This window comes from Crocodylus porosus, unplaced genomic scaffold (genome assembly GCF_001723895.1).
Source record: "Crocodylus porosus isolate Cpor-Errol unplaced genomic scaffold, CroPor_comp1, whole genome shotgun sequence".
NCBI lineage: Eukaryota > Metazoa > Chordata > Crocodylia > Crocodylidae > Crocodylus > Crocodylus porosus.
The window spans coordinates 83,013,460-83,034,777 of NW_017728943.1; the positions used below are offsets into that span (position 1 = coordinate 83,013,460).

Below are 21,318 nucleotides of genomic sequence, written 5' to 3' on the forward strand. Positions count from 1 at the left end.
GAGAGGTCTGCTGGCTACAACCACAGCTTTCTCCTGGCCCTGTGCACATTAGGAGGGGTCCTGATGTGTACAGGGCCAGGAGACAGCTGCTGCTGCAGAGGTCTCATGGCCCTGAGCACATGGGGACAAGCCCTGTGTCCAGAGGGCTTCCCCATGCAGCTGGGGGCTGTCTGGGAGCTGTCCCATTTTTGGGGCACCTCCCAGCCAGGTGGGGAAATCCCCAAGCAGCCAGAGGCTGGCTGGGAGCCATCCTGCTTCTGGGGCAGCTCCAACCAGCCTTCAGCTGTGCAGGGAAGCAGAGAGTTCCCCAGTCCTGGCACTGCTTGGCTCTCAGCTCCTGTGAGGAGGGAGCCAAGCAGCACCAGGACTGGAGAGGGGAGCAGAAAACTACCCCAAGCTGCTTGGCTCCCAGCTCCTAACCAGGGGAGTTCCCTGTGCCCTGTGGCCGTCTGGTGTTGGAGCTGACCAGGAGCAATTTTGTGCAGTATCTACTGAGCAGTTAGTTTACTACCTGTATTTACAGATAGCAGCTAACTGCACAGTAGACAAATTTACCACACACTAAATGGTGAGCACATGTAGATAGTGATGCTTCTTTGATTAAAAACCCCCAAATCCACAGTTTTCTGCAACTGAAATGAAACACCACCATATATATAGGTACCAGTTGAACATCATGTTTTATTGATATATTTTACAATTTGGAAGCCTACCAATGCCTCAATCATCATAATAAAAATAAATCCTAAACACCTATATATTTCAGTGTTTGATTTTGTTTTTTTATCATAGAAAATCAGAGCTCCCCCTGTCCCCTTCATTTACAAGGACACAGGTCCAGCTGCAGCTGTTGCCCCAACTGCTTTGTGGCACTGAACAGCTCTGATAAGCTGTTTCCCCTCACTCCCAAACCACATCTCCCTCCACCATGCTGGTGGCCCCTGGCCCTGCTGGTGCCCCTCACTCTCAACCCCCAGCCCCCCATCCCAGTCTCCCAGTGTGTGGGGAACCTGGTGGGTGTGTAGGGCAGCAGGGAGTGTGTGTGGGGCAAGGCAGGAGTGTGTAGGGCAGAGGAGGGTTCCTGACCATAAGTGATGCCATAGGCCAGGGGTTTTCAACCGTTTTTTAACTAGTGAACCCCTTCTGGTGTTGGCAGCTGGGTGCAGGGGGGGTAGTGCTTGCAGGCACTGGCCACCGCCACCCACCTCCCTGCATCACCGTGCACTGCTTTTCCATTGCTGGTCGCATGTGCGGCTCCAGGGACTGTTGACGGGCCGCATGCGATAGTGACCGGCTGAGGAAAAGCAGTACGTGGTATGGTTGGGGTTACCGTGTGTGAGGCCAGCCCCCTGCATCCGGCCAGCAGTGCCTGTGTGGCCCACAGACGGGCACCACTGCCCTCAACCTGGCCCCCCAGGCCCTGCTCCTGGGAGGCGGCAGCATGAGGTGGTGGCTAGCGGAGGCAGCCACCACATGTTAGTCCCACTGCCCCATGTTCTTCTGCAGAGGGGCACCTCCTCACCCTCGACTACTAGCCGAGGACAGTGGCTCGGCAGCGAATCAGGAGAGCAAGCTGGGGTAGGGCGTGGGAGGTGGTGTGGTGTGCCACATGAGGCCGGTGCCAGTGCCCCTTCCCCGGGTAAGAGCAGTGTGTACCCCCTGTGACTTTTCCAAATACCTCTAGGGGTACACATACCCCCAGTTGACAACCCCTGACATAGGCAATGTGTTGGGGTAAATTGGGGGGCACATGCCCCCCATATTTCTGCGCCCATAGCATAGTGTTGCAGTTTGGCTGGATTGGCACCAGGCAGGAGCTACTTCTGCGGTCCAGTGGGCAGGACCCAGTCTGACAAGGTGGAGCAGGGTGGCGAGACTCATTGCTGTGACTGCCAGGACTCCCATGCCAGCTGTGCCACCAGTAGCTCAAGGAGTAATGGACGGGGGGGGGGGGGGCACACTGCTCTCACCTCCTCCTGCCACCAGCTGCACGCACAACGGGCTGCAGCTCTACCCCACCATGGCCCAGCTGCTGCCACTCCCCTCAGAACCCCCTCCCCTGCAACCCACCTCCCCTCTAGGGTAAAGCCACAGCTTGAGGGGAGTGACAGAGGTGGTAACCAGGCTATGGTGGCAGGGCAGAGCTGCAGTCTGGTGCGGGTGCAGCTGGAGGCAGGAGGAGGTAAGGGCAGTGCAGCCCCCACTTGGTCAGTTACTCCTTGCACTGCTGGCGGCATGGCTGGCACTGGGGTACCAGTGGCAGCAGCGACCAGTCTTACCACCCTGCTGCACCCTCCCATGCTGGATCCCTCTGACTGGGCTCCAGAGGAGGCTCCTGCACAGTGCCAGTCCAGCCAGGCTGCAGGCCTGTGCCCACCATGGGCACACAAATTTGGTGGGGCACGTGCCCCCTCCATTCCCTCTGGACATGTTGCCTATGCACCCTCTGCTCTCCTGATGCATAGCCTATGCACCCTCCCCCTAGACTTACTCTGTTGGAAGCTGCGTTAACTACCACGCTGCCTGGCTGCCACGTGCACATGCATATGGTGCCCCCAGCTTGATCACCCTCCTCCCCACTGCCCCCAGCAGCCCCTTGGCTAGCTAAAACTCTGCCAGCCTGCAAGGAGAAATCTGTGGATTTCTGTGTTTTTCTCATTTCAAGGAGAAAATCTGTGTTTTTCCATAGCAAACAGAAAACCCTGATCCCTGGTTATGATTTATTTGCTCAGCTCACTTATTCATACTCTACAGTATGAATGTTGGGGGCTAATGTTAAACATAATTAGAAACAATGTTTTTAAAAATAAATAAGAAACTTCGTAATTTAGATATAGAAAAATGTGAACTGTTGGCCAAATTCTGCTCTTAGTTATTTCAAGTTTAAATTCAAAGTGATTTCAATTAATCTAATTCAAACTGTCCTGTCACCACTGTACATTTGTTCTGTGGGTATATAAAACTATGAAGCAGGAAATTTTCTGCATTTACATGCGGCATACCAAGATCAGAAAGTGGTTGGCTCTGGAAAGAAGGTTGCTTGGCCAGCATCTGCTGGAATCCAATTGCCTTGGACTACTGCAAGGGCCTTTCACGTAAGTTAAAGTAACTACTGGAGTTCTACCAGCTAGTGCTGTATACAATTCTAGTTTCCTACTGTGTCCAAAATCTAGAGAGCACAAATCATAGCCACTTTCATTAGGCTATACTAATTTCAGCTCCATCACAGGCCAGAATGAGAGCCACTGACTGCAGTGGAATTGCTTTAGGTTAATTACAGTGTAACACACATCAGAATTTAGCTTATTATTTTTCCTTCTCCCATCATTGCAAAGTATCCTAAACAGTAATGACCAGGGATCCTGGTTTTCTCTGATTTAAAAAAATCCCCAATTTTCAGTTAAAAAAAAGTGACCCCAAATCCACACGTTTCCGTGATTTAAATGAAACACCAATAATATATAGATGATGTTTCATTTTAATCATGGAAAAATATGGATTTGGGGTTACTTTCTGTAAACCAGAAAATTGGGGATTTTATTTCAATCGGAGAAAACCAGGATGCCTGGTAATGGCCAGTTCTAGGGAAAATTTCTGTCCATATTATAATTACATATGCACCTGCATATGTGTACACCTAAAAGTATATGTTTTGCTTTGTTACTGTAAAACAGGTTGAGTGTTTTACCTTACATGTCATAAAGATACCATGCTTCTAATTTACCCACAAAATGCAGCATTTTTACCTTAATAGCTTAGGCAGAAAACTTTGAAAACCTAGCACATCCTAGCAGTTATCAAAACTGTACTGCAATATAGAAATCAAAGGCACCTGAAAACTAACCTCTGGGCTGATCCTAGTGCCCACAACACCCTCTTTGTACAACTCCCCAGCAAGCCCAAATGACCATGAAGCACTGCTCTGCTATGGATCTGATCCCTGAGCAACCTAAAGCTGTCATAACCAACTCCATACCATATCTCCTCTACAGACTCAAAGAAACAGGAGTATAAGGGGAGAGAAACATTGGTGAAGCAGATCCATGTTTTTGCTACCCCAGCTGTCACAATGTTTCCTTAGGGGCAACGATCAGCTTTCTAGGCCCAAGTTCGGGGAACCATCTCTCCCCTCTACAATGCAACTTGTTCAAAAACATGCATCAGGACCACTGCCTTTAGGTCCATATTTGGTCACAAACACAAGTTGGAATTTGAAACATCTTGAAAATTAAATCTGCCTCTTCATCCCTATGCTTAATCCAATGTAATGTATGCTTACCAAATCAATACTGCTTGGCACATTGACTAGTCCTCAAAACAAAAAAATTGTAGAGCTGAATGTAAATAAATGTTTGTTAATGTACTCAGGTCAAAGCTGCAATTTAAATCTGCTGTGTTCATTTTTAAAGAAAACATTTTAACTCAAAGAATCAGAAGAGCTCAACAGAAACAGACAGAGGTCATTAAAGGTATTTTTAACAAAATAATTCCAAACAAAAATTAATCCTTTAATACAGTGTTAAGGGATTTTATTTTTCTGAAAGACACCACTAGTACCAGCCATTTAAAAATAAAAGTAAATTTCTTTCTGGAAGTAGCAGTTGTAAATTTGTTGATATAAGTATGTCAACACTGAAAGCTATACATTTCAGAAATATTAATAATGTCATTAGACTTCTTTATTTATATTGTTATCAAAACTATTTTCTCAGAATTTTCTTAAGTTTTAGTAGAAAAAAAATCTGGTAGATACTTCAGCAATGAACACTGTGAAATGATCTAACAGAGGGCTGTCCATCTTCCAGGCTGTTGAGAGCCACACACTGAGGAGGATGTGCCCTGGGGACCACCCCCTTAGGCCTCTTCCCCTCACCATGCTCCGACCTAGCTCCCCCCACACCATGTGCACAACCCAGCTCCTCCCACCTCACCATATGTGCAGCTTAGCTCTGTCCTTGCCACATGCACAGCCCAGGGTGCCCCTCACTGTGCACACAGCCTCCCCTCCCAGGCCCAAACACCATGGAGGCAGCCTGCCCCATATTGTGGGCAGCTCCTTTCCTCCTGGCCACATGTGCGGGACCCCTGCCCACCCCATTCCAGCCATGCACATCACAAAGGCATCCCACCTGTAGCACACAGAAGGGGCAGTCTGGCTCCCTTCTTTGCAGAGCCTGGCACTGTCCTCTACAAAATAAATAGCATGGTCACCCCAGCACACTCTGTCCGCACTATGCTGCCCCTGGAGCAGGGCAAGAATCAAAAGCCAGAGGGAGGCAGAGCCCAGAGACCCCAGCTGCTGCAAGAGCAACGAGTGGAGTGGTAGTTGTATCACAGGCAGCCTGAAGGCTTTTAGTTGGACAGACCTGATCTGTCCAACATTAATGTTGCAACATTACTCTCTATCTGTTTCATAAGAGGCTTCATATTCCTTTTTTATGTATTATGTAAGTGATTTATGATAAGAATGTTAAGCGATTCCTCCACAAAAGGTAATGGAAAGTTTAGATTTTCAAGTTCATGCTGTACACATGCGTTTTGTAACAGCAACTGTAAATCTTAAAGTATTATGCTTCTTTTGATCCATATTCTGGAACATATAAGTTCATAATACCACTGGGAAAGATTTCTAGAAATTAGGAGGACTGTTTAAGTAATTGACACCATGGAAGAAAGGTCTCATTTTTAGATTAGTTATAAAGGTGGAACATGTTAACAGGACTCATAGATGAAGGATGATTTGAATCAGTCTCTGAAGCTGTCATAGAAGAAAGTTAATAGAATCTCAAATCCTGAAATTTCTTTTGGAAAGCAGGCAGTCATCTTTACAAAGATGAACCTTGCCTGCAAAAGGCACATTCTTCTACCTTAATTAAAAATGGAGTTTTTCTGAGTTTAGGAACAAAGCATTTCCTTAGTAAGCCAACCATGTAAGCAAGCCCTGAATTTGAAGTAGAAGTAAGTCTCTTTGTCATCAGTAAGATCTAGGTACAGGCTTAAATGCTTTGCTGAAATGGAGCCTACTTTTCTTGTGATAAGATGGTCAGTGTAATAGACATACCCTCATAAATATCTAGCTATATAAAAAAAGACCTCTTGTTTCTCATGGTAGCCAAAGCTTATCACGTGATTGGTCTTGGTTTAGAATTTCACTACCAAATTTGATGAGCTCACAATTCTTAAGGTTAACTTGGCTAGGGAACAAGTTCTCTTTCCCAAGTTACTGATTTTTCATTTTTTCCTCACCAGGTAGCTGTCAGGAAGTTCTTCCTCCTTTGGTCTTTATCATGTTGCAGCTGAGATGACAAACCACTGAATGGATGTAAGGAAATATACTTAAATCTCTTTAGTAAAGAGCCTGGCACTGTCCTCTGCAAAATAAATAGCATGGTCACCCCAGCACACTCTGTCTGCACCATGCTGCCCCTGGAGCAGGGCAAGAATCAAAAGCCAGAGGGAGGCAGAGTCCAGAGACCCCAGCTGCTGCAAGAGCAATGAGTGGAGTGGTAGTTGTATCACAGGCAGCCTGAAGGCTTTTAATTAAATCTCTTTAGTAAATCTCTTTAGTAAAGAGATTTAACTAAGGACTAAGTAAAATGGACCATATATTGATAGAAAATTCTAATAAGCCTTTACTTATTGGAGGTGACCTTTTTTTTTTCCTTTTAGTGATAGGACTCCAAAAATTCAAATAATCTATCAGTTTTGTCTTGGACAGAAAATGCTTCAAAGCCAAAGTCTGTGTCATTCTAGGTCATAATTTCTGAAAGTGCTGAAAGTCATTTAGTAAAAAATATATGGCACAGAAATAATCTGCGTTAAAGACCCAGGCTGACAGTTCAGCTGACCACACAGACCTTTTAGGAACTAAGTGGAACATTCCATTCCACTCTCTTCAATTGCTCTCCCTGAAATTTTTATCTGTAGCCTGGGACTAAGGATGCCAAATGGATGATAGAGAATAAAAAGCAAATGTGCAAAGCCTTACGTAGTATCAGCCTAGGTACCAAGAAAGCTCTTAAAAATGTTTGATCTAGAAAGGGAACTCACAGAAACAGAAAGCCTAGCTGTGACCATTGTATATCCAACAACCCACGCTGTCTATCCTGTTTAAGTTCCTGAAAATCCATTAGTGATTCTACTTTTGTACTAAACTCTTTATTTACCCTTAAGAATGAGTCACCAAAGCCAGCAAGGAAAGGGAGGACCCGCATACTTTTGGTATTAACATTTTTCAGAGATATGAACAGAGTAGAACAGGGATTACACTAAATTTACCTGTATGCCTAATAGGTGGTAGAGAACCTGGCCCCTGATGTTTCACTAAAAGCCCTAGATGCTGGAATTAAGAGACTGTGTATGTGAAAACTCCCACCCTCTCACCACTTTTTTTGAGTTTTTAGCTTTTATGGATGCTAAGAAAAGCTTGAAAACATGAAACAAATGCACCTTAAAGATATCCTATTATGCAATGACTGCAGAAACCAGCAATCAAATCAAATAATCCAAAAAATATTTAAAGTAGTTTTGTGTTGTTGAACACACCGCATGGATTCTGGGACCTATCACATGATTTATGTCTGACTTAGAATTTCACTCTGGCAGAAAATCTGGTGAATTCATGCTCTTCTATTTCTTTCCTTTCCAGGCTGCTGAAAAAACACCCGCTGTCTCTAGACTGGCTATAAAGAGGAGAGATCTTCAGATGCAAGAAGTTTGGAACAAACAAGGTCTGACTACCAATCCAAAGCCTTCAAACTAAACAAGAAAGAATGAAAGTCCAGGGAACTATGTTATCAGTACCTCCTCTGTAAGTTTATTTCGTGTATCACACACTAGGAGAACATTAGTACAAATAAAACATCTCTGAAAAATGTCCTTCCCTAAACTGTATAGGGAACCTGGCATTCTAAAATGTCTAAACTAATATACACAGAAAGGAGGCCTCATAAAGATTTGTTTTTTTTATGATCAGCAATGAAGGGTGGATATTAGATGCAAGAAAAACCTAAATCAGAAAGGACGGATTAAAATATATATCAGTTTGAATCTAGGACTGGGCCCCAAATAGCAGATACAGCTAAGAACAGTCTACACTAAAACAGAATACCCTAACTGGCAAATAAAAATAAATATAGGATCATGTGAAAGTAGGGCTGGAAAGGACCTCATGAAGTCATCTAGTTCAGCCCCCTGCTCATGGCAGGATCACCCCTAAACTAAACCATCCCAGTCAACTGTCTGTGTAACCTTCTCTTGAATATTTCCACAGAAGGTGAGCTGCAGTGTTGCCATATCCTTGTGGCAATGGGATTCAGAAGCACCAGATAATGGGGGTAGCTGATTATTAGAGTGGTACTATCTCATACTATAGTGTACTTCCCAAAAAGTCTAGCTACTTCTAAGGACATGGAGGAGAACAAGGTGATTAGGAACAGCCAACATGGATTCTTCATCAGGCCTGATCAACTTGATTTCCTTCTATGGCAAGAAGGTGGGCTCTGTGGAGAACAGGGGAAGAGCAATAGATGTGATATATCTTGACTTTAACAAGACTTCTGATACTATCTCTCACTACATTCTCATTAATAAGGTAAAGGAACACAGCTTATATGAAATAATTGCAGGGTAGATACATAACTGACTAGATCATTGTGCTCAATGAGTAGTTATCAATGGTTCTATGTCTAGGTAGGAGGAGGCATCAAGTGGGGTTCCTCAGGTCTCAGGTCCAGTATTATCTTCACTGATGATTTGAAGAATTGGACTGATTGCACACTTAGCAAATTTGCAGACAACAACAAGTTCAGTGGAGATGGTTACATTTGGTAGGGTAGGGCTAGTATTCAAGACGACCTTGATAAAATCTGAGAAATGGACTGAAATCAAGTGGATACAATTCAGTGAAGACAAATGCAAAGACCTACACTTCAGACAGAACAATCACATGCACAAATAGAGATTGGGAAATGACTGGCTGTACTGCAGTACTGCAGAAAAGGACCAGAGAGGATATGAACATGAACCAACAGTGTGATTGGGGTGGCTTAGTAAGGGACAATCTTGCCTTGATCAGGAAGCTGAACTAGTTGACCTCCTGAAGTCCTATCCAATCCTACTGTTCAATGATTATATAACACATGATCAAAACCCAGAAATTAATTTAGATCTCCTAAAACATAATTAATTAAAAACAGTATGCTGCCACACACAGGCCTAGATTAATTCAGTTAAAATTCAAGAACTGAGATTTTAAGAAGTGACAAGTAATTCTGGACATCTCCATTGCCACATTTCCAGGTAGAGAAACCTAAAAGAGCCTGCTGGTTAGAAGGTGGATTCTGGGCAATTTCTGAACATAAGGTCCATAGTGCACTAGCTTCCTATTAGGGCTGTGAAGCTTCAGTAGCTGATTTGATTTGAAGGAGATTCACCTTGATTCGGTGACCAAATCTCCAAATATGAATTGAATTGGGAGACCAAGTAAAAGCTCCAAGTTGATTCAAAGCATCTGAATCAATTCGGGAAAAGCTTAAGCTAATCAGGAGATTTGGCCATAGGCTAAACAGGCAGCTGACAGCTGCCTACAGCTGGTAAGTCTGTTGGGGTTGGGGAATGGGCAGGGGGGGCATTACTCAGGGAGAGGGGCAGGGACAGGGGATGCGGGAGCGGCAGCACTGGGAGCGGGGGCTCTGCTCTACTGCTGCTTGTCCAGTTGGGGCAGGGGGGAGGTTTGGGATCCGGGTACAGCTTTCTCTAGGTGGAAAGGGGCAAGTGGCAGCAAGGCATAGCCCTGCATCTCGCCCCTGCTGGAGTGAGCTGTGCCTGCATCGCACCCCCCTGCATCCTAGCTGGGCAAGCAGCAGCAGGGCATAGCCCCTGCGGCTCCCCTTGTTGAGTCAGAGGCAGGCACAGCCGGAGGATGGGGCCTGGCAAGGCAGCCATGGGGGCTTCTCCCACAGCTCCCCCCCACCCAGGGAGAGGCAGGCATAGCGAGAGGAGCTGTGGGAGAACCTGCATCCGCCCAGCTCTGCCTGCCTCTCCCTGGCTGATCCGAATCACTGAATATCTCTGAACCTTCCGAAGCTGATTTGGCCAAATCGTTTCAGAACGGCGTTCAAATCTCCAAATGGAATCACTGTCCTCTGAATCGGCCGAATCGGAATCTGAATTGAATACTTCCCTATTCACACGGGCCTACTTCCTATTTGCTTTGATTACAATTAAAACATTGGAACAATATATTATCTGGGACACCCAATAATTTAGGGAACTTTTACTAGGTTTAAAAAGTATAGCAATATTTAACAAAGGCATAATAGTTGGCAACAGTTAACATATAGCAGTAGTGGAGATAAAGAACATAAGACATGCTACGCTGGGTCAGACCACAGGTCCATCTAGTCCAATATTTTATACCCCACAGTAGCATAGAGCAGACTGCTATGGGAAAAAGTATGTGTGCGGGACTATGCAGGCTGATCTGCCATTTTCCCTCGTCTCTTATAGTTCCAGCATTTAGAGGCCTAGGAAGTCCTCTGTGGACCTTGCACCTGTAGCTATAATGTTTAATACCCTTTGATGGAAGTAATTTCCTATTTAGGCACTGGAAAATACCCTGGTAATGAAGATACCATTGGTGGTTAGTATTAACCTTTCAGTGATGATCAAAGGAGCTTGTAAGAAAAGTTTATAATATCAAGGGGTAAATACATGAGATATACATAGTATGCATGACCAGGATATAACACAACAGGTTTAAGTAACCTATTGGGAAATCCAGTATTTCAGGAATGTATATATGATCACAAAAATCTGCCTGACACTGCTGCTGAAATCAGTGAGACAAATCCTGAAGTCCAGAATCATGTGTACTATGGTGAAATTTGGCTGAACCATTAATGTGCAAATAAGCACCCTGGTTCTTTAAACCATTCCACATGTGCTTCACTTTAAGTACATTCCCAAGGACAGTGGGGAATTAGCAACAGTCAATGAGATTTCACTGTCTTTAAGTTAAGTACATTTGCAAATGTTCACAGAACTACACCATAGTATAAACAGCTATCTAGCTGACTGAGGAGCAACAAATATCCAGGTATTTTTATAATTCTTCAAAGTAAAAATTTTAAAGAGTGATGTGTTAGTTTCTTTTTTAAAAGCCCCTCCCCTCAAACTTAATTTCTGCCCTCCTGACCTCTTTGACAGCTCTTTTATCTCACTTATTTTCCCAAGAAAACCATTATCTTAATGAAAAACCAGTAAATACAATCCTAAACCTATTTAAAAATTAGGAACCAGAAATTAGAGTTGCCTTGTATGTTGTGACAAATAATATAAAACTGTGCTAATAGTCTTTTGAGTTTAAAGGCAGCCTTGGGGTCTTCATGTGTGTATATGTAATAAATCATCCATTGAAAAGATAATTACTGCATTACTGAGGGGAAAAAAATAGCTTGATAGCAATTATACTAAACTATTCAAATGGAAGTGCACACAGATGGTTCTTTGTTATCCAACACACTTTAGTAAGAGAGTTGTTTCATTACATTAGTTCATTCAGTTAAAAGGAAATAATCAGGATCTGGTTATTAATCACAGTAATACCACATTGGCTTTGTAAACTGAGGAGGTTTTTGACTGCAAAAACAAATTGGAACAAAAAAGGCTGATTAGGCACTTAGATCAGAATTTTCAAAAATGGTGAGAGCTGGATGATGTCCGGGAGAAAAGGGTGATCTTTCTTGGCTGCCCTGAATATAACACCAGTTTTTAGGAAGCTGTTTGACTGTGGGAAGGAGTTTAAAATACATCTCCAGTATTGCTTACTCTGGCAGGGCTTTGGCCCTTACCACCATGGCATATGGCAGCATAATTTTCAGAAAGGTGCAATTTAACATGAAAATATGCGCATGCATAGGTATATTTGACTATTCCCCATTCTGCAGTTCTTTCCCATTTTTTGAGCAAACACGTGACCCCTTTCCCCACACCCAACAAGCAAAACTCCACAGGTCTTCCATCTCAACATTGCTGTTGGCATCCTCAAGGTTTATGTCGTGTGGATAGCAAGCTCTCTCTAGATTCTTGTCTCCCCCAACCACATTCTACTAAAAAGGCATATCTGCTTCTCATGGTTGCTCCCAAGAGGGTAAACGAAGCTGTCTGGGGCAATTAGTAACAAAGCAACCTCCTTAAAAGTGATATGTTATTTCTGCAGAAATAAGCAGTTTGAGGCAAATATAAAAACAATAAAACAGACTACAGTATATGCATTCCTAGCTTACCATATCCCATATGAGTATACTAATTCCCTAGAGACTCCCATATAGGGTCTCTTGCTATGTAAACTTGATCCCCTGCCAGAGCTCACGAACAGTTCTCTAGACAAACCTGACAACTTCACCCCCCGACACTCCCTTGGCTTGAGGAAGCCATTGCATTATCTTTATATATAGTTCCCATTGAATTTGACCATTGTAGATGTATATTAATAGTCTACTACCTGCAGTAAAAAGCAAGATCAAAAACCAACAATAATTTTTCTTCAGTGACCCCCCATGTACAGTACTCATAAAACTATTACATCTTAGTATGCCCAAATTTATTACATATTAACTCCACACTGGTAACAAATACTATTACCTTTTTATCCACCCTAACAAGCTCAGAGGGTTGGGGATGATACTGAATCCTCTCCTTTAGACAGCCATAATGCTGAGTTGCAGATCATGTCACTTTTTCCAGATGCTGAAAGACTTTGCACTTAATAGCCAGGATGCCTATTCTGGCACATTTCATTCAGGCAGTTTCTCCAGAAACGGTTAAGGAGAATGTGTGTCTAATAAATAGTGTGCAACATGTGTGTCTAATAAAACGCTTTGCCTCTATATGTCTCATCCTCATATGTCTCTATCAAGAAGAAGTCCTCAAGATTTGGCTTCTAATTCTGCTGTCTTGCTCTGCTCCTTTCTTTTTTTCTCTGCTCCACCTTCTTCTACTGGGTAGCCATGACTTGCCCTCACAGGTCTGACTGCAGGTACACATCATTCCCTTCTACACCTTTTCCATTTCTTTTTTTCCTCAGTTGTCTGACCCAACCCTACCTTCTCTGCTATCATTTTCCTCCAGTACCTCAAACCCACAACCTGAATGAGGGATTTGCACAGTGTTGCTGTTAAGAAGTCAGGAAGCATGTATGCCACAAAGTCTGATGGAGAAATGCTCTGATGATGGTTCACATGTATTCCCCTGAGATAGAAGTGGCAGATTTTGAAAATTTTGCTTGTGTTCTTCAAAGCAGCACTATTTCCCCTTTGGTACACTTGGCTGGCTACTGTGTATCTTCTTATAACGGGATTATTTTTTTAAAGTACATTAACTAAATTATCCAAAGTTGCTACATGGGTTTTGACACCAGTTATCCACTTACTCTCCCCTCTCTTAAAGTGTATCTTGGCAGCTTCTTGTGTCCCTGCAATGAAACCAATGGCCCTTATATCCACAGGCCAAAATGACCACCAAGAGACTTCAGTTTACCCTTCCCTCTCGCCTGCCTTCCTTTCTCAGTTCTCTCCAGCATGTTCCTTACTACCTGCTTGTTTTCTCTCTGTGTTTCTTCCCCTGTTTCTTGGTACAGCCTGCAAATCCCTTGCCTGTTACTCTATTCACCACTCCAAAGGTAGAAAGATCCTTTGCGACCACTTATGCCCACTTTGTGAAAATGTCCTAAATGTGCTAGCCTTATAACCTTGAAGATAACTAAATCAAAAAAGCCTCCAAGTTTCAAATTAAGTCATTATAGATGTATGGACTGTACTATATCAAAGGAACGAAGGTTCTGCTTAATTTCATTGACTAATACCGATAAGGAATTCAAATTCATTTTAAATTGACATTCCTGCTTAACACTTCATATTTCGTGAGATCATGCTTTTGAATGTATATGCTTGACTTGAAGGGTAACTCTGCAAAGACTTATTAGAGGTTAACCTCTTCTTAGACATGAAGCTAGGAACTGCTCTTTTCTGAGGACTAATTCTGCTCTTGTTTATAATAAATGTAAAATGGGAAAAACTATATTAAACTAAATGGAACTACCAAAGTAATATACCTATAAATAAGTCTAGAATCAGGTCCATTTTTCTCAACAGCATAATGACACTGGGTTCCCATTCACTTCTAAACACATTTTTTTACAGTACACATATAGAAAATAATTATTTGGTGATGGATGGAAAAATATATATTCCACAATGCTTTGAACAGCATATATTCATGGACAAAAAATAAAATGGGGGTCATGCTTTAAACAACATCAGAAAAAGTTCAGAAAAAGGTTCAGCAACAACAACAAAACCCTTTAAGAAAGTATTTAAATTTTCTCAGAAAAAATGCAAAGTTTAGAAAACCTAGGATTAAAAGTAAAAATTCTGTTTCAATAATGAAAATAGGGAAAAGTTCAGTGAAGTCAACTGTCAAAGACCTCCTGTTTGACTTCACGTAGTTCCACCTTATTAAAGGCTTGATTCTGCCACCAAACAAGCCCCAGGACCTGTATTAGCTGTCTAAAGCCTCAGAGCGATGTACTGAGTTATCTGAAAAACCCACTCAGTTCAAAGTCAGCTTCTGTGGATGTGTGGAGGCCTCCATGGAATGGTAGTGAGCATATCACACAGGAGTACACAGCCTTGCAACACTGCATGGAGGGGCATTTCATTTGAGGTCATATCTCCAACTTTGAGGTTCAGACATAATGGGCTGGGCTGGCCAGCCTTAAAACATGCCCCCGTTACCATTGGGCTGCCTAGTTTTGCCATTTGTAATGCAGCTTCATCATCTCTTCTGGGCATTTATACGCATGCATTTGTCTACTCCAACACACTGGAGAATTGGCACATCGGAGCAGACTCAATCACTTGAGTCTTGAATCTGCTCTGCATGCAAGCTGACATGCCCAGAGCCTCATCACATGCATTTGTATGAATAGCAAAACACACGTCAGAGCTGAGAAAATGGCAGTGGTACACTTTTGAACTAAAATACCTTCAATGCGTATTAGTTCAAAAGCGTGCTGCTGCCATTATCTCAGAGCTGATGTGCATTTCGCTATTTATACAAATGCATGGGCCACAGCACCAAGTACTTTTAAAAGCATCTGGTGCTGCAGCGCAAGCATGTGTACCAGTGCCATCTACTCGATCCCTGTCTGTGTGGATGACTCCTAGACTTGCAACCAGTGGGCATAGAGTATAAAAGGGGTTCTGTTGCCATGCTATATTCTGCACTATTTTGGATCCAAGCTATGTAGTAGAGCTATACCTTGAATCAATGACAGGATTAAACCCTATTGCTAGCAGCAGCTTAGAAAATCTATCCTATATTACCAGTTTTGTCTGGTTTCTTTTCGCGCTTTTTATTGTATATGTTCATGTGTACAATAAATATGTTAACACTGAAGAGATCTTTGAATCAGTAGCATAATGGAGGGGCCAGAGGGGAGGGCACTGACTGGGGCAGCAGCCACGGGAGCTGATTTGGGGGTGGCACAAAAATAGCAACTGCTGGCCAGCTGTTACCCCCAATTGCAGCTGGCTCCTGTCCTTGCCCAGGGTGCAGAATCCCTTGTCCTACTTTGAATGATAAGGACTGATACACCTGTCATACTAATGTAAGTCAGATAGATTAGTTTAGCTCATAAGATTTGTTCAAAAGAAATTAGGTTAATTCATGCCAAATATCTTACCTTGACAAAAGGTAGCATTGATCCTCTTGTAACCTTGAGGGCATTCCAGCATTTGACCATATCCTGGATAAGCTAGAAAAAATGGTTAGTTATTACAATGTGTAACATATTTATTTAGAAAGTCCACCGCTTAAATTACTATGCAAGTGTTAAAAAATCATACATTAATATTATTCAGGTTTTCCCAGGACAATCACTTTAAAGTCAGGAAATACCAAAGTTAAGGACGTACATGTAAATTCAGTTGTCTCTTTCTGTGTATGCATGGCTATTGCCTTTAATTATCCAATCAAATCCTGCATGGCAGATAACACAACAACTAGAATAGTTTGAAATGAGGCAACTTGTTCTTTCATTCTACTCATTGTCACATATACTTGACTCATTTTTGCTCAAAGCATCTACAAACACCAGCTTCAAGGAGAGACCAAGCTGCAACATTTAGACTTGAAAACTAGTTGTTTCAGAAATACATAAGCTACTGAAAATAATTGTTAGAATAAGAACTTGTCTGAAAACTTAACGATGGCACATGGTGCTGCCTACATCATAATACATCTGACGTATTTGAAATCCATGGGAAAAATTGAGGAGCCAGCATTATATTTTTATAACATTCATCCATCACTACAAGAAAGAAAACATAACTGTGATTTCTCTCTTACTCTTTTGTGTTTTAGAAGTCTCATTTACTGACCATTCATATGTTCTAATATCAATTACAAAGGGCAGAATAACAATAGAAACTGAATTTAGTTAGCCAAACTAAACGGTCCACGTCTAAGTAAAATCTTTGTCTTTATTTATTGTTTTTTCTCTACTTAAAATTGATTTGGAGACCTTGAAAACTGTTCATTGACTCTCAAATTTAATGTAATACAACGGAGAGGAGTTTCTTCTTTGAGTAACTGTAATACAGTCAAAATGGAAAGTTACACTTTGGCAGCATGTTGCATTTTATTAAACATATAAAAATAAACTTTTGGTATTCTGAACTCACAAGTGCTTTAGCAAGCGCCAAGAAAGTATGTACACAGTAAGAATGATATAGCAGATACATCTTACTTTTAGTTAATTATTTTTTCTTTTAAAATATTTTTTTACATATTAACTGGGCCAAATATCTAAAAATAGTTTTTCATCAGTACAAACTATCAGCTAACAAAGAACTGTTTGAATGGAACACATTTTCATTTGATTTCATTAGCATTGAACATTGGAGTTGCCCATTTATCCTTGAAGCTTAGTTTACCTGGGAACCAGTCAACTACAGAGAAAAAAGAAAGAGGCAAGTGGTAACTTTGTATTGTGTTGTAAGAGTTTAAGATAAAAGAATCATTTGAAATTAATTTTTTTTTACATTTCATATTAAAAGGAAATGTATATCTTCTGGAATCAGTCACTGTAGCAGCAAATTTTGGAGCTAAATATTAGCTGTTTAATAATTATTGTGTTTTTGTTCTGCAAATTGCTTAGTTAGAAAGTGTCAGGCAAGGTTCTTTGTGTAGATGTGATATCTTTTATTAGATCGACTGAGTAGTTGGAAAAAGGTTTTTTGCAAGCTTTTGGGTGCAGTCACCTGTCTTCAGGCATAGGAAGTCTCTGCTATTCTGAGACTGCAAGGAATGAGAGAAGCTAAAAGTGTGACAGGACGTCAGTGGGAATGTAAATAGGTGGAAATTAGGAAAACAAAAATGTAGAGTAGGGAAGGGAGGGGGGGGAAATGACAGTGAAAATGCAAATTCCTCCTGATCAAGATTATCTTAACAGGTAAAATGACTAAGTGATACAGTAATACAATAAATATGTAATATTTGTACGTTTCAAAAGATGCAGCTTCCTTTAATTATATTATGAGAAGACATGGGCACGTTACTTCATGTAGTGGCATGCAGTCATGGTTTTAAGACACTTGCAATTTCTGCCTTTACCGTGGGTGTAATTATTTTATTTTGAATGAAATAATTGGATATTATGGCTGCCTATTCATGTGCTCGGAGGTGATGGGGGGAGCATTTTAATTAGAGCAATTCCTGGACAGTTGCTCTAATTTAAACACTTCACCATCACATGTACTAAGCTCCTTGTGTGTATTAAGTGTGCGTATTAAGTACCAAAATGCCCACAGGGGCACTCTAACTAAAGCTCATTTGACTAGGTTTAGTTAAAACACCCCTGCGGACGTTCTGAAACACGGGGTGGAGCTTAATACACATGACGATGAGGTAATGCTGAAGCTTTCTAAATAGAATGAGTCAGAGCACATCTATAGAAACCCTATGATGTCTTGGTTCTAGGGATATCTGCACCTTTATCCTATCCATTGCAGACTTTTCTGATGGCATTTGTTCAGGTGTCAGGCCTCAAGTGCCTTTACCTGTCTTGGGGGTAGAATTCTGCAATTCTCCCACTCCCTCAACTGGGCCCTGTGCATTGACTGTGTTTACACACCAGGTCTGAATTAATTCTGACACCTGCAGTTCGCTGCAGAAGTTAATGGCCAATGGCATGCAGTGACAAGGCAGCCTTCTTAAAACCATAATGTTTAGAAGTAGAAGCAAAGCATTTAGAGATTTAAAAAAAAGATTTACCAACAACAAGCAGTCTCTGTATGCATCTCTCCTATGCAGGGTTGAGCCCTGATGGTAAGCCAGGCAACTTATTTTCTTCAGTGTTCCCTCTCTCCTACTCCAAAGACCACTCTTTGGTACCCCTGAATAACTCTGCTCTTTCAAAAGGCCCTTTTAAAACTGCCAGACTTTATTTATTCTTCCACATTCTTCCCAGGTTCCAGGCACTCTGCATGAAACTAATTTTGTGGGTTGGGTGGGTGGAGGTAGTGTCAGAGTCAGAGTGATGTTGTAGCCATGATAATCCAGGACTTATGCAAGAATGAAGTCCTGTAAAAGACAGGACCCCCCAAAAAACCTTTTCTCTCAAACATAGTAGAACAAGCATTGCTTCCCAATGTTCATCAAGTATTCACTGAGGGGTCAAACCATACTTTTTTCCTTTCAGCCTGTTTTTCCAGTGAGTGAACATCCTAATAACCAGATTGATGTACAGAATCCATATATTATTATGAAGCAGCTCCAATTACATCCCAATATTAGTATTTTAAAACAAATGGAACTTACGGTGAAAATTCTCACTATTGCCCTATCTTGGCTCCCAATGAAGTCAACAGGCATGTCTACATGTGTGCTTTAAAGCACAGTAGACTAATTTGTTGTGCATTAAAGCATCACTGTCTACACATGCGCAGAAGTTACACTGGTGTGGACTAATTGACTGTGCTGTCAGATAGTCCCATCAGACCCACGTACTATCCAACAGCAGAGTAAATTACTGTGCTTAAATATGTAGATGGTGATGTTCATATTAGTTTACTCCAGTGCAAATTGTGCTGGAGTTTATTCAGTTACATTAATTGCACAGGTAGATGCGCTCAGTGGAAGTTTTAATACAGACTTAACAAGGAGCAGTTAGGCCATTATTGGGTATATCTACACACGATGTTGAATGTGCTAATTAGCAGCATAGTAAATTTTGCAAGTCTACATGCATGCCCCTATTAGGCTGAAGTAAAGTCATTTACTCTGCAGCAGGACAGTACTTGTAGTTACAAGTACTGTCCTGCTGCAGAGTTTTTTACTCCACAGAAGCACATGAGTAGACACTGCCCTCGCTGGCTAGGGCAGAAGGTTACTTCAGTGCATGTCTGCTGGCTAGCCCCTTACTGAATCAGCCTTGTCCCCCAGCCACTCGCACTGCAGCACATTGAGCTGGGGGAAGTAGCCCTGGGCTGGCAGGCTGACCCCCATGGCCCTCTACCACCCAGGGCTACTCTGACCCTGCTAAACGTACTGCAGTCCCGGGTGCACATGCAAACAGCACACACAGAATACTAAGCTTGCATAGACATGGCCAATTAATTCTTTTATGTCATTATGCACTTTCACTACAGACTCAATTCAATTCTCATTGAAATCAATGACTGCTTCACTGTTATTTTCTATGATGAGGGTGGGCAATCCAGCCAAACTAGGGGCAGTATAGCAGAAATGGGCTTTTTGTCCTTTTCCTAAGGGATAACTGCACTGTGGCATCCCTTTTCCTGGTGCGGCTTACTGTCTCCTTCACATCAGCTCAACTATTCTGTACAATGCACTGCTGGATGTAAGGCTGGAACCGAGGCTTCACCAGTCCCATCACTCATTCCTGTCAACTTGTATCTAAACAGGACAAAATGTCTCTGGCAGCCATAAGATCATTTTTCTAATTTTCTGCTCATGCTTTTCACTATTCTTAAAAAGAATTAAACTTATAACCATAGCAGCAGTCTTGACCCAAGGTGTACGTACACTGCAGGGCCAAAGTAAAACTTTCAGCAGAAAGTATTTAGTAAGTCACTAAAGTACATATTTACATATATGCAAAAGTTCCATTTAAGTCAATGGGACTTAACAACATGCCTAAAATGAAGCACATGCTACAGTATATAACTAAACAGGGAAACAAAAGAGAGAACTGTGGTACTGCCTGGTAGTGAAACTTGAGCAACGCTTAAATGCCTTGCTGAACTGGGGTCTTATTGACAACCAAATAGTAAAATTCAAACTGTGCAAAACTTGGCATTATAAAAATGCATCAATCTTAAGGAAAGGTCAGGAAGCATAACACCACAAAAGAGAAAGCCAAAGAAAAGTTGTTTTCTTCCAAAATGACAAGTGGGAAAGTAATACCAATTTACAAAAAAAACTGGAAAAATGACATGGGAGTATCATGACCCTGAAACTGCACCCTGTGAATGAATCAGCAATCAGGCATGAATACCATTCAAATGTCAATGTGTTTAATACTTAATTCCTTCCTATTCCTTCCTTTCTGGTAGTTTTAAAGCTGAGTCAATATGCTTAGCTTTATGCAAAATGAGTCAGCCTACAAAATATTTTAAAATAGTAAAAGGGTGCATGGAAGAGAGAGTTTCATAAGAAGGAAGATTCTTTCTTTCAGCACATACCTGAATAAAAAAACATGAATACCTCACATGTTTACAAGGTCCGCTTTCATCACGCAGTCAGGAAGTATCTCCAAACTTACTATTGCAAAATCCCACAAGTTTTATTTATCAATTGCTTTCTGTGTCTAACAAATAACCTGATCTTTTTGCACTAATTAGAAAAATAAAATAATAGTTTTTCATATTATTATGAAATTCATTAAAGGGTTTATTAGAGGCAGGTCCTGTCAGACCAACTTGGTGCCCTTCTATGACCAGGTCACAAAAACCTTAGATGCAGGGGTAGCAGTGCACGTAGTCCTTCTGGACTTTTGGAAGGCCTTCAACACTGTCTCTCACCCCGTTCTCATTAAAAAACTAGGGAACGGTGGTGTCAACGCCCATACATTCAAATGGGTCGCAAACTGGCTGGACAGCCGCACCCAGAGAGTGGTAGTGGATGGGTCATTTTCGACCTGGAGGGATGTGGGCAGTGGGGTTCCTCAGGGCTCAGTTCTCGGGCCCGCGCTGCTCAACATCTTCATTAGTGACTTGGACAAGAGAGTAAAAA

The 21,318-nt window shown here is 42.0% G+C and overlaps 1 protein-coding gene across 6 annotated transcripts in view; it reads right to left on the reverse strand.

The window, feature by feature from the left end:
• The window catches only part of LTBP1 (latent transforming growth factor beta binding protein 1), a 333,716-nt gene that overhangs the window by 145,834 nt on the left and 166,564 nt on the right, over positions 1 to 21,318 (reverse strand). For all 6 annotated transcript variants that reach the window (XM_019549709.1, XM_019549708.1, XM_019549707.1 and 3 more), the window contains one exon: positions 15,746 to 15,817. In XM_019549709.1, the coding sequence (XP_019405254.1) occupies positions 15,746 to 15,817 (72 nt within the window). The remainder of the gene's footprint in view (positions 1 to 15,745; positions 15,818 to 21,318) is intronic.